The 13295-nt window shown below is 39.4% G+C and overlaps 1 protein-coding gene across 1 annotated transcript; it reads left to right on the top strand.

The window, feature by feature from the left end:
• The first annotated feature begins 6236 nt into the window (after positions 1–6236).
• LOC143974788 (C-X-C motif chemokine 10-like) lies at positions 6237–11539 on the top strand. The gene is made up of 4 exons (XM_077476524.1): positions 6237–6397; positions 6537–6660; positions 8952–9062; positions 10760–11539. Exons 1-4 carry the CDS (start codon positions 6340–6342, stop codon positions 10806–10808), a joined length of 342 nt encoding a protein of 113 aa, XP_077332650.1. The 5' UTR covers positions 6237–6339; the 3' UTR covers positions 10809–11539.
• Positions 11540–13295: the final 1756 nt, after the last annotated feature.

Raw genomic sequence — 13295 nt, 5'->3', positions numbered from 1 at the left:
GACCCCCGGAGCTGTGCAATAAAATACTTTTTCCATGTGTTGTGTTTTTTTTTGTACTTTATTTCACAGGTGAATGGGTAGGGGTACATTGTACCCCATACTCATTCACATAGGGTGGGGGGCCGGTATCCGGGGGCCCCCCTTCTTAAAGGGGGCTCCCGGATTCCGATAAGCCCCCCGCCCGCAGACCCCGACAACCAACGGCCAGGGTTGTCGGGAAGAGGCCCTTGTCCTCATCAACATGGGGACAAGGTGCTTTGGGGTGGGGGGGCCGCGCGGCCCCCCCTTCCCCAAGGCACCCCCCATGTTGAGGGCACGCGGCCTGGTACGGCTCAGGAGGGGGGGCGCGCTCGCTCGCCCCCCTTTCCTGGCCGGCCGGGTAGCGTGCTCGGACAAGGGTCTGGTGTGGACTTGGGGGGAACCCCCACGCCGATTTTTTTCGGCGTTGGGGTTCCCCTTTAAGCCCATTCCAGGCGGCGGAGCCCGCGACGTCTCCTTCGCGGGCCCCGCCTACCTGTACACGCGCTCGAAATGGGCGGACTTTCCGAGCGGGAACAGTCCGCTCATTTCGAAAGTACAGCGGACAAGCCCACACACGGGCGGACTGTTCGCTCAAACACAGTTTCAGCGGACAGTTTTTCGGAATTTCCGAAAGACTTTGTCCGTCCAACTGTCCGCTGAAACTGTCTGCTGAAAGCCCACACACGAGCGGACTGTCCGCCCAAACACTGTTCAGCGGACAAGGTTGGGCGAACAGTCCGCCCGTGTGTACGCGGCCTTAATCTAGGCTTACATGTAGGTCAAAGTGGTTTGTAAGGGTTTACAACCACTTTAAATACGTTTAAACCATCATGTATTAACCTCCCTGGCTGTATGATTATTTTAGATTTTAGGTGCTGAAAGCAGTACAATTATTTTGCATGAAAATTTGGCGTTTTATATTGTAGTCCCGTAATTCTTAGGAATAACTCACTTAAATCTGTCCAAACCAGAGTCTAGCAGAAATCCCGGGTATGATAAAGTTTGAAAAATGAAATCATAAATTATAATATAATAAATAACTATAAATAATTATACCAAATAATAATATAACAATAATAAAAATGATTCAATAATGTAATCAAATCAAAAACACTGAAATTTGCTCAGTTGCAGAATTGTCACTGTCATTACTTTTCAGTATTTGATGACGGATCTCCCCACAAATCGCTATCGCTCAATTCTGCGAGTGATTTCAATTTATTATGACTGTTTTCTAGCTGGTCTAAAACCATTTTTGATGTAAAAGGACAGTTTTGGTTGCTATGGACAATCTCCAGTTTCCAGGCATAAAGAACAGTTTTCATAAGATAAAACTGCATGCAGGACACTGGGCAGACCACTAGGGACAAAAGGGATGTGAAATAATTACATACAGCAATGTAATCTGTAAGATTACATTATACTGTATGTAATGTGTGTGTTTCACTTTTTGAATTTGGCGCCGTTCTCCGTCCCCGTGCGTCGCAACGCTCACAGGGAACGGAGATCTGCTCCATGATACATCGAGCGGAAGACGAGCCGCTCACACAGCAGGGGGACATCGTTGGATCCAGGGGAGAAGGTAAGTAAACCTCCTCCTGCATTCAGCAATGTGCTGCCGAGGCTGGCTCGGAGTTACCGCTTTTGGTACAAAATCCCCACCCCGAGCCACACTCGGGAATACCGCCAGGGGGGGTTAATATACTGCGCCCTCTTCACTTTATATAATCAGAAGTAAATCATAGACACTTTAAAACGTCAAGATCTATCGCCCAATGAATACAAATGGTTGTATATAAATGACTTGCCCCTGTTTTCTCTCTCAGCTTTACAATTACACCCATTTATGCCCGGTTTCACACTGACCTCAAGAAGTTGGACCCAGCGTGACTTTGGCACGACTTGCACGCAAATTCTTTAACAGAAGTCAATGCAAGTAGTACCAAAGTCGGACCAAAAGAAGTGCAGGAACCTTTTTCTAGGCCAGAGTGACTCAAGTCACACCTATAAGAACGGTTCCATTGCACTGAATGGGATTTTTGATGCGACAAGTGCTCCAAATTCAGAGCGATTGTTGCATCAGTGTGAACCGGGCCTTAGATAAAAAAAACATTAAATAGAGTGGAGCCTTGATGGTGTGTTTCTTGTATACCTTTGCTAAATAAATATACCTGTGTTTGGGACACATTAGTGTGCAGCCACTTGTTTTTTTGTTTTTTTTGGCTAATAAAAAAGGACATAGTCACACAATGCCACATGGTAGCTCACCACGGAAAAAAAGATAAACAGAAAAAAAAATATTTTAAGCTATTGCAAGCTACTGCTTAAAGTGGAGCTCCACCCAAGAAGCAAAGCTCCGCTTGTTTGCTTTCCCCCCTCTGCTGCCACATTAGGCACCTTTCATGGTGAGACAAGGTCCCCCGGAAGTTCGCGCCCTCCTCTTCCCCTCGTAGCTGGGCCATTCACAAAGTGCAGTGTGCTTCGCTCATTCGTAGTAAGGAACCGATTGTGAAGCCACAAGGTTTCACTGCTGATTTTACTTTCAAAGGAATGGTGGCGGCAGCACCTGATTGCCAAATGAAAAATCAGTTGGGGTGCCGACATTGCGGGATCTCTGGACAGGTAAGTGTCCTTATATTAAAAGTCAGCAGCTACAGTATTTGTAGCTGCTGACTTTTAATTTTTTTTGGGGGGGGGGGGCGGAACTCTGCTTTAACTGGCAACACACAGCATTTGAGCCGCCGGGAGCTGGGCTTTTACATACAATATTACTAGTGATAGTGTTAATTTCAAATTTCAGTAAAGTTATTCCTGGACAGCACTTGCTGTGACGTCTAAAAAAAAAAAAAAACAACAAAAATAAATTCACGCCTTGATAAATCACAAAATTACCAAACTATAAATACTGATATAAGTGTAAATCTAAACACATATGGTGCACAATTATGCAAAATCTTAAAGTGAAATAGTGCAGAAAAAGTCCATAAAATTGTGCAACCCTGAGTGCCTGTTGGTGATTCACAGGGTAACCCTTGTAATGAATATTCCACCTCATGCAGAAAGTTAACACACCACACTCACAGGTCCCTGTTGGGAATATTAGACAGCAGCTGCATACACCATCATTTTTGTTTAATTAGGCGTGGGTGTCACTTTGGTTATATAATTTCACATTTTGATTTTGTTTTAGTCAGTCTTTTGACTAAAATTACATTTTAGTTTTAGTAGTATTTTAGTCATTTGAATTGTTTTACTTTTAGACGTATTTTAGTTGACTAAAATCTCCTGTACATTTTAGTTGACTAATATCTAATAATTTTAAATTGTAATGCATTATTTAAGCATTTCCAAACTCTTTATACACTCCTGGAGTAAAATCGTATAATATGTTATTATTTATGGTATTAAGGTTTGAACGCGCACTACAGACACAGATTTAGCCGTTGTGATATATAACGTTTCATAAACAAACAAAAATATTACTTTGTGACAAACGGATGTTCAACTTTAAAATATATAAAAAAAAAAAAAATGTGAACTCTATTGGCTGTAATGCCATTGCACATAATACCTGAATATATTACCAACGTTAAATATTAAGACAAAAAATAAGAAAGCCTTTTTCCTATTTGTTTGCTCTTTCAACAGCTTAGTAGATACAAATTCTTATGTAGTAGAGCAGTGTTAATTTTGATGTGAAATTTCAATTTTGTTTTAGTCATAGGCTTTTGACTAAGATGACATGTTAGTTCTAGTCGTATTTTAGTCATCTAAATTGTTTTAGCTGTATTTTAGTGGACTAAAATAGTGTTTATTTTGTAGTCTAAAATATTTTCCACGATAAAAATGGACACTGGAGAATACAAACACGAGGGGGATATATGGAAAATTACCACATTTGTTGGCCATATGATAAATGGTCCCAAAACCAAAACAAAAAATTTGAAAATTAAGCTGTTTAACGACTTGCTGACCAGCCGCTGTCATACATCAGCTCGTTCCCACAAATCGATGTAGGTTTACGCCAGCTCTTTTAAGAGCTATAGCAGGTGCGTGCGCCCGCTGCATGGGGGGAGCCTTGCACGTAGCTGGCGGCTGCAATGCCCGCCGGGCACCCGCAATCGCTCCACGGAGAGCCAGGATGGAGATCTGTCAATATAAACAAACAGATCCCCGTTCTGACTGGGGGGGGGGGGGGGGTTAAGAGTGTTAGTCTGTTCCTAGTGATCAGGAACAGCGACCTCTTTCCTCCTCCAGTCAGTCCACTCCCCCCCCCCCACAGTTAGAAACACCTCCCAGGGAACAAATTTAACCCCTTGATCACCACTAGTGTTAACCCCTCCCTTGCCAGTGTCATTTATACAGTAATCAGTGCATATTTATATATGTCAGTGGTCCCAAAATAGTGTAAAAAGTGGTCGATCTGTCCGCCACAATGTCGCAGTCCCGCTAAAAATAGCTGATCCCCACCATTACTAGTAAAAAAAATTATTTAATAATAAAAATGCCATAAATCTATCCCCTAATTTGTGGCGCTATAACTTTTGCGCAAAACAATCAATATACGCTCATTGCGATTTTTTTTATACCAAAAATATGTAGAAGAATACATATTGGCCTAAGCTGATTAAGAAATTATAATTTTTTGGGATATGTATTATAGCAAAAAGTAAAAAAATATAATTTTTTTTTTTCAAAATTGTCAGTCTTTTTTTGTTTATAGCAAAAAAAAAAAAAAACCGAAGAGGTGATCAAATACCACTAAAAGAAATCTCTATTTGTGGGAAAAAAAGGACGCCAATTTTGTTTGGGTACAGTGTCGCAATTGACAGTTTAATCTACGCAGTGGCGTATTGCCAAAAATTGCCCGGTCATTAACCCCCCTGGCGGTATTCCCGAGTCTGGCTCGGGGTGGAATTTTCATACCAAAAGCGGTATCCCCGAGCCAGACTCGGGACCGCATCGCTGGATCCAGGAGGAGGTTTACTTACCTTCTCTCTCGGATCCAGCGTTGTCTCCCCGCTGTACGAGCGAGCCGTGTCTCGCCGATGCATCACATCGCCGATCTCTGTGCCCTGCGAGCATTGCGACGCACGGGGACGGAGATCGGCGCCAAATTCAAAAAGTGAAACAAACAGTAAACATACAGTATAATGTAATGTTACAGATTACATTGCTGTATGTAAATATTTCACATCCCCGTTGTCCCTAGTGGTCTGCCCAGTGTCCTGCATGCAGTTTTATGTAATAAAAACTGTTCTTTATGCCTGGAAACTGGAGATTGTCCATAGCAACCAAAACTGTCCCTTTACATCAAAAATGGTTTTAGACCAGCTAGAAAACAGCGATAATAAATTGGAATCACTCACAGAATTGAGCGATAGCGATTTGTGGGGAGATCTGTCATCAAATACTGAAAAGTAATGACAGTGACAATTCTGCAACTGAGCAAATTTCAGTGTTTTTGATTTGATTACATTATTGAATATTTTTTATTATTGTTATATTATTATTTGGTACAATTATTTATAATTATTTATTATATTATAATTTATGATTTCATTTTTCAAACTTTATTATACCTGGGATGTCTGCTAGACTCTGGTTTGGACAGATTTAAGTGAGTTATTCCTAAGAATTGCAGGACTACAATATAAAACGCCAAATTTTCATGCAAAATAAATGTACCGCTTTTAGCACCTAAAATCCGAAATAATCATACCGCCAGGGAGGTTAAGGGGTAAAATCTTCCGGTTAACGCTATATGTGTTGTCTATGTTTTTTTGGAGCTGGAAACAAACACACATAAAAACACACAGTTTTTTAAGTACTTTATACACCAGCTTTAATACTTACTTTTACTAAATAAGGAATTAATATTGCATTGCTATTTGATTTTATTATGTTTTGAATGGATGATAAATAAAATAGTTTGATGATTTTATTGAATATTTAACATGCAGAACTCCCTTATCTTCTTAAGTCCCATGTACAAATGTATATTATAATTGTGTGTTAAATTGATTATTGGTTTAAATTCTAGGTAAGTGCATAAGAAAAATAAACTAATAAAAATACTCAACAAGCGTCTTTTGTAAAATTCCATAGGGAAAAGAATTTCATAGTGGTTCACTGTTCAGTTTCACTTTCATAGAGGTTTCCTCTAAAGCGTAAGGTTTAGAAGAAGTGCTGAAATCCAGGACTTCCCCGTCATACCATAGGTCATGCAGTAACAGCGAGTATAAATATATCTGTGTTTCTTCGTCCAGCTGCCTTTACTTGTTCTTGGCTGCATAGAGCACTGCATCTGCTGTTATCATGGACTTCAAGTGTGCTGTCCTCGTTTGTATTCTGCTTTCTGCCGTCCTTGTACAAGGTAAGGTCATTGATTTTACGTGCAAACTATTAGCACCAACTTATCAGCATTTGTGTTTGTTCTGCTAAAACTATTTTACATTTTTTCATGTTTTAATATTGTAATTGAGTGCAGTTTCCTAATTACTATCTCCCTTCAGGACAACAAGGACAAAATGGAGAGCGATGCAAATGTCAGAATTTTTCAAACAAGCTCGATATAAAGAGAACAGTGAAGTTAGAGATTTTTCCACCAAGTCCCAAATGTGCAAGTGAAGAATATATGTAAGTAAGCCGCGATATGCTTCAGATGATATATTTGCTTTCTTCTACAAATAACACTGATTAAGTCATAGAATACCCTGTTGCTAGTTAATATCTAACTGTATATTTGTATTAAATGATACACTAGGAGTGCTCTCTATGAGAGCTGAGATTTTTTTAGGTGCCAATAACTAGAATCAGAAACATGCGTTAAAAGTCAATAAATTTATTTGCATTTTTTATATTAAAAAATGTAGGAAACGAATAAGGATATATTAAAAACATGGAGGCACTTCATGTTTGACATCAAAGTGGTGAATTAGTTACAGTTGCTTGTTATGGTGTAGCAATCGGGATTGTTTTTTTTATATACCTTCAATCATTTCCTACATTTTTTAATATGAAATATACAAATAAATTGTTTGAATTTTAATGCATGTTTTTGATTCTAGTTATTGGCATCTAAATAATCCCAGCTCTGATAGAGAGCACTCCTAGTGTCCTGTTTAATAATGTTTGGGATGTGGTGCCTTTGAGAGCTCCTCTGGCCAACTTATTCTATGTATATTTGTATTAGGAATTTCCTACTGCCATGTGAGGTTTACACCAGCCCTTTAACATTTCAGTGCTTTTTCATGTTTAGTGTGGCATACACAGTGAAACTCCAATATTTCCCTACCAACTGTCTTTCAACCCCTCTGGTATTTTTTTTCCCCCTCTATACATACATTTTCCATGAAGTCTTAGCCCCCGTACATACGGTCGGAGATTCCGGCAACCAAATCCGTCGGATTAATTCCGACGGATTAATTCCGGAAGAGGTCCGGAAGTGATGTTGCATACACATGGTCGGACTAAGTTGTCGGAAAATCCGATTGTACATAACGTGATGACGTTATTTCGTTACGACGGGACTACGTTCAGGCTAGTAGCCAATAGCTTTGGTCTAGGAATTTGATCTGAGCATGCGTGGCACTTTGTCCGTCGGAGTAGGCTACACATGATCGGAGTATGTCCGATAGGAGCATTTTGTTGGAAAATTTTACCGGCAAGTTGGAAAACTTGATATTCCGACGGAAACAGTCCGATGCAGACCACACACAGTCGGAATATCCGACAAAACGGTCCGATAGGAAACATTCCATCGGAATCTCCGACCGTGTGTACAAGGGCTTATTGCTAGTCTAGTGATGGCTTTCCTGGCTTTTTCTAGTTCTTCTGGTAGCAGTGGAGGATGACCTCCACGACTGAGCAGTGCTTACATCATGATGTGTGATCGTCATTCAGGTCTAGGGTACTGTGAGCCCAGCCTGTATGATGATGCACCCCCTAGGGATGGAGTGTAAATGACAGGCTGGGTTCACAGGAAATGCCAGTGTTCATTTACCCCCTCCAAGCTCAAGTGCTGTCTCTGACTTCCTGCTTGGTCCAGCACCAGAGGTCCTCTTCGAGGCAGAACAACACTATCTCATTCTACCCTGAAGGGGAAATCCGGTGCTGGACTGAGCAGGAAGTTGGGGACAGCACTGGAGCTTGGAGGGGGTAAATTAACACTGGCATTTCCTGTGAACTCAGCGACAGTAAGGGAAAACTAGCACAATATTTTTTTAATATACAGTGGGGACATTATAAATTAAAAAACAATAATGTAGTTCTGCTTTAAATTTAGAAAGGATGCACTATTGGAACCTTGTTTTCTAGTTTTTTTGGCAGCAATGGGGGATTGGTATTCTTTCAAGAATGAGCAGCGCTTACATAATGATGTGTGATTGCCATTCAGGCCTAGGGTACTGTGAGCCTAGTCTGCGTGATTATGCACCCCTAGGGGATGGCATGTAAATGACAGGCCCACAGGAAATGCCAGTAGCCACTTACTTTCTCCATGCTTCAGCATTGTCCCTGGCTTCCTGCTCAGTCCAGTGCTGGAGGTCTTCTTCAGGGCCGAACAACACTCTATCATTCTACTCTAAAAGGGGACCTATGGCACTGGACTGAGTAGGAAGTCAGGGACAGTACTGGAGCGTGAAAGGGGTTAGTGAACACTGGCACAATTTTTTTTTTGTTAATATGGAATGGGGGGTGCAGAGGATTATAAATTAAAATTCTAAAAAAATAAGAAAAAATTGAGTTCTACAGTAAATACTACTCAGGAGCTGATGTACTTTTGGTACCTTGTTCTAAAAGTATACATTTCTGTAATTGTGAGCGGTATCCTATGGGAAATTTATGTGTGCCCTTTGTGAATGAATATGAAAATAGTCACTAGAATGAAAACGTATTATATATGTTAATTTTGTGCTTTTCCTTCACAGCGCTACTGTTAAACGCAACAAAGCTACCAAGAAAGCTGGCTCAAAAACAGAAACAAAATGTGTCAATCCTACCATGAAACAAGTAAAAGCTATTCTTGATGGAAAGATTAAGTAAGTGTTATTTATTGGACAATGTATATACAACAATAATGATTTATAGATTTATTAAAATGTTTTTATTTTTTTTACTTTTGTTAACAGCTTTTTTTTATTTATTTTTTTGATACTACTGTGTTAAAGCAGGGTGATATCTAAAATTGTCTATATTTCCCAATACATTTTGGTTAGGATTAAAAAAAAAACTTGAATTCCATTACAGGTGTGGCTTATCAAGCATTGTTTATGAGGGAATTTATTACTTAGAGCAGTGGTCTCCAAACTGTGGCCTGGGGGCCAGATGTGGCCCTTTGCTTGCCTTTATATAGCCCCTAAGACACCATTTTACCAACTGACAGTAATGATGGAGCACCATTCCCCTTATTGGCACCATTAGTGAGGCACTATTCTTCTCATTGATATCACCATTGGGGCTCTATTCCTCCAATTAAAACCAGTGATGGGGCACTGATAATGGGGCATTTTCTACTTCCACTGGCCACAGTCCCCCCCCCCCCCCCCCTAAAGCCTGAAGGGCAGTAAACTGGCCCTTTATTTAGAAAGTTTGGAAACCCTTAACTTAGCGCATCATTCCAGTTGTAACCAGCCAGTATACGCATTGGGGTTGATTTGCTAAAAGCAAATAGACTGTGTACTTTGCAAGTGCACTTGCTCCGAGCTTATTAAAGTAAAGCTACACTTTACAAAAAATACGCAATTACATGGAAGGGAAATAAAAAAAGCATTTCTGCTTGCACATGATTGAATGATGGAAGTCAGCAGTGCTTCCCCTCATTTACTAAGCTCTGGAGCAACTGCACTTGTGAAGTGCACAGTCTATTTGCCTTTAGTAAATCAACTCCGTTGTGTGTTGTGTATTTCCACACAGTGTTTATGATAAATGTAAGTTTTTTTTTTTTGTTTTTTTTTAAGTGTCCTTATTTGGGAAATCACTTGTGTGCAGAGATTGTGGTTATTGGGATAGGAAGTGAGAGGAATCTTCCCAACAAGGACAAAGCGATAAAAATTACAATTGTTTTGTTCTATTTATATAATAATACTTTATTAACTTTTTGTAAACTGACTGACTCTAATGCCCTGTACACACGGTTGGACATTCTGACAACAAAATCCATCAGATTTTATCTGACGGATTTTGGCCCAAACTTGTCTTGCATACACACGGTCACACAAAGCTGTCGGAAAATCCAATCGTTCAAAACGAGGTGACGTACAACACCTATGACGGGACTATAAAGAGGGCAGTAGCCAATAGCTTTCGTCTCGTAATTTATTCTGAGCATGCGTGGCACTTTGTCCATCCGAATCGTCTACACGCAATCGGAATTTAAACGATCGGATTTTGTTGTCAGAAAATTTTTGATCCTGCTCTCAAACTTTGTGTGTCGGAAATTCCAACAGAAAAAGTCAGATGGAGCCCACACACGATCGGATCTTCCGACAACAAGATCCGATCACACGTTTTTCCGTCGGGAAGTACAACCGTGTGTACAGGGCATTACTGTAACAGTTACTTGCACTCTACTAGAAACTTCTTATAAGTAAAGAAATAAAAAAAAATAATAAAAAAAAAACCCTGCAGAGTTTCTAACCTTTCCCATTTATATACAATTGTAGCTTTGCCTAGATTTATATTTTTCTAAAAGATGCTTTTGCCAGTAAGCAGCCAATAATATTTTTTTTTCTTCTAGGAACAGGAAGAAAATACAAGTGATCAGGCATCCATCTCAAAAACAGTGAAGAAGAAATTTCACCTCCAGTAACCCCCTAGGACAATCATTACATATCAACATGCATAGCTTTATTGCAGCGTAGCTGACAATCATGTGAAAAGCAGTATAATACAGAGGTATAAGGAACTAACACATTTCTCTTGTGATGCAGCTTTGTCATTTTTTTTACTAATGAAGAACGACGTAGAACATTTCTATAGAACTTAAATTAGTCACTGCCAATGATTTTTTTTAATAACAGAATTGTATTTTATCAATATGTGCTGTATATTGATTAACTAATGACTGCCCTACGCAAACTGGCCATGGCACAGCAATAGCTGTTGTTAAATTTTTAACATATTAAAGTGAATCTGTTGAAAATTTTATGTGCTTAATGGACCATGTAAACCCGAAAGATTTTCTAAGCTCCCACTGCTTAGAAGTGATCTTAGCCGAAGTCATCTCTTTACCACTGGAAGTATGCTCAAAAGTACCCATGTTTACATTATGCAACTTAAGAGTGCATGACTTGTATCTGCAATGAACACTGGCATAGAGCAGATTTGAAAAAAATGTGCAAAATGTTTTTTCTGTGTGTGTGTGTATATACTGTATATATACAACGTATATGTAAATATTGTGATATTTGTATATATTTTTTGATAAGAATATAATATGTGCCATATTGTAAATAATATTTTGCTAGATATATTTTGTTATATTTACAGGTTTTGTAAAAAAAAATAAAAAAAAAATAAACATCCCTTTCACAAAGGAAATATTTATGTATTCATTTTTTTTCTATGTCCTTTATTTGTTAATGTTATACATATTTGGACAGGTTGGGTTGGTATCTTTGCAGATTATTAGGATTATTGTGGAAGCAAATCATAGATACTTTGAGACTTCAAGATCGATTTGGTCAATGAATAGAAATGATTGTTTAAAAATGTCTTACCCCTGCTACCTCCATCATCTCTACAATTAAACCCATTCTGGGTAAAACATATCAGAGGGTGGAGTCTTGACGAAGTGTGTGTTGTACACCTTTGCTAAATTAATGTACCTGTGTTCTGGGACACAGCTACATATGTTTTTTTGGCTGATAGAAAAAGGACACAATGCAGCATGGTAGCCAACCACTGAAAGAAAAAAAGACAAAGAAAAATATATATTTTTTAAAACTAGATTCCAGGGAGAATACAGACATAAAAAACACTAGAGGGATATATGGAAAATGACCACATTTATTTATTAAAGCAGGGTTCCACCCTAAAGCAGAAATTCCACTCATCAGAACCCCCCCCCCCTCCCCCCCTCCGGTGTCACAGTTGGCACCTTTCAGGGGGGAGGGGGTGCAGATACCTGTCTAAGACAGGTATTTGCACCCACTTCCGGGCATAGACTCCCACGGGAGTCTATGCTGTTTCCTGCCTCGGAGCGCTGTCTGCTGGGACGCACACGGGTCCCAGAGACAGCGCGGACCATTCCCATTGCCTGATTCCCTCACCGAGAATGGCGGTGGCAGCTGCCGAGAGCCGACCGATCGGTCTCGGCTGCAGATATTGCTGGACCCTGAGACAGGTGAGTGTCCATTCATTAAAAGTCATTAGCTGTAGTATTTATAGCTGCTGGCTTTTAATTTTTTTTGTAGGTGGAATCCCTCTTTAAACAAGGAATGGCCCTAAAACTAGAAAAAAAATAGAATTCTGTTAAAAAAACAAAAAACTGAAAAACTGTTTTAAGGTTTGATGCTGGAAGGTTTGATGCTGGAGACAATTGCACATACAGTAAACACATAGAAAGAACTTTTTTTTCTACCATATTTAATTAGTTTGGTGCTCGCTACATTTCTTACCATCTCAATTTTTTTTTGTTACACCTGTTACGATAAAAAAAAAGTAATTTTTCTGAAACTTGTGGCAAAATAGCTTGGGGTGTCTACTTTCCAAAAAGGGGTCATGGGGGGGTGGGTTTGAACTGTCCTGGCATTTTATGCACAACATTTAGAAGCTTATGTCACACATCACCCACTCTTTTAACCACTTGAAGACAAAGCTCTTTCTGACACTTTTTGTTGACATGAAAAAATATTATTTTTTTGCAAGAAAATTACTTTGAACCCCCAAACATGATATATTTTTTTTAAAACAAAGGCCCTACAGATTAAAATGGTGGGTGTTGGATTTTTTTTTCACACAGTATTTGCACAGCGATTTTTCAAACGCAATTTTTTGGAAAAAAAAACCACTTTTTTCAATTTTGACGCACTAAAACACACTATATTGGCCAAATGTTTGATGAAATAAAAAAGATGATTTTATGCTGAGTACATGCTTTAAAATTGTGCACAAACATGCAACGGCGACAAACTACATACATTTTTAAAAGTCTTTACAGGTTACCATTTTAGATTTACAGAGGAGGTCTACTGCTAAATTTACTACCCTTGATCTGACCTTCGTGGTGATACCTCACATGCATGGTGCAATTGCTGTTTACATATGACAGC

Source organism: Lithobates pipiens, unplaced genomic scaffold (assembly GCF_037356315.1).
Source record: "Lithobates pipiens isolate NorthernLeopardFrog02 unplaced genomic scaffold, aLitPip1_a1.2 Scaffold_13, whole genome shotgun sequence".
In the NCBI taxonomy this organism is placed as follows: Eukaryota; Metazoa; Chordata; class Amphibia; order Anura; family Ranidae; genus Lithobates; species Lithobates pipiens.
This window is presented reverse-complemented; position numbering and strand designations above follow the sequence as displayed.

Coding starts and splice junctions, on each gene's coding strand:
- LOC143974788 (XM_077476524.1), top strand. CDS start 6,340: ATGGACTTCAAGTGTGCTGTCCTCGTTTGTATTCTGCTTTCTGCCGTC. Junction 6,661..8,951: donor TGTGCAAGTGAAGAATATAT/GTAAGTAAGCCG, acceptor TTTCCTTCACAG/CGCTACTGTTAAACGCAACA. Junction 9,063..10,759: donor ATTCTTGATGGAAAGATTAA/GTAAGTGTTATT, acceptor TTTTTCTTCTAG/GAACAGGAAGAAAATACAAG.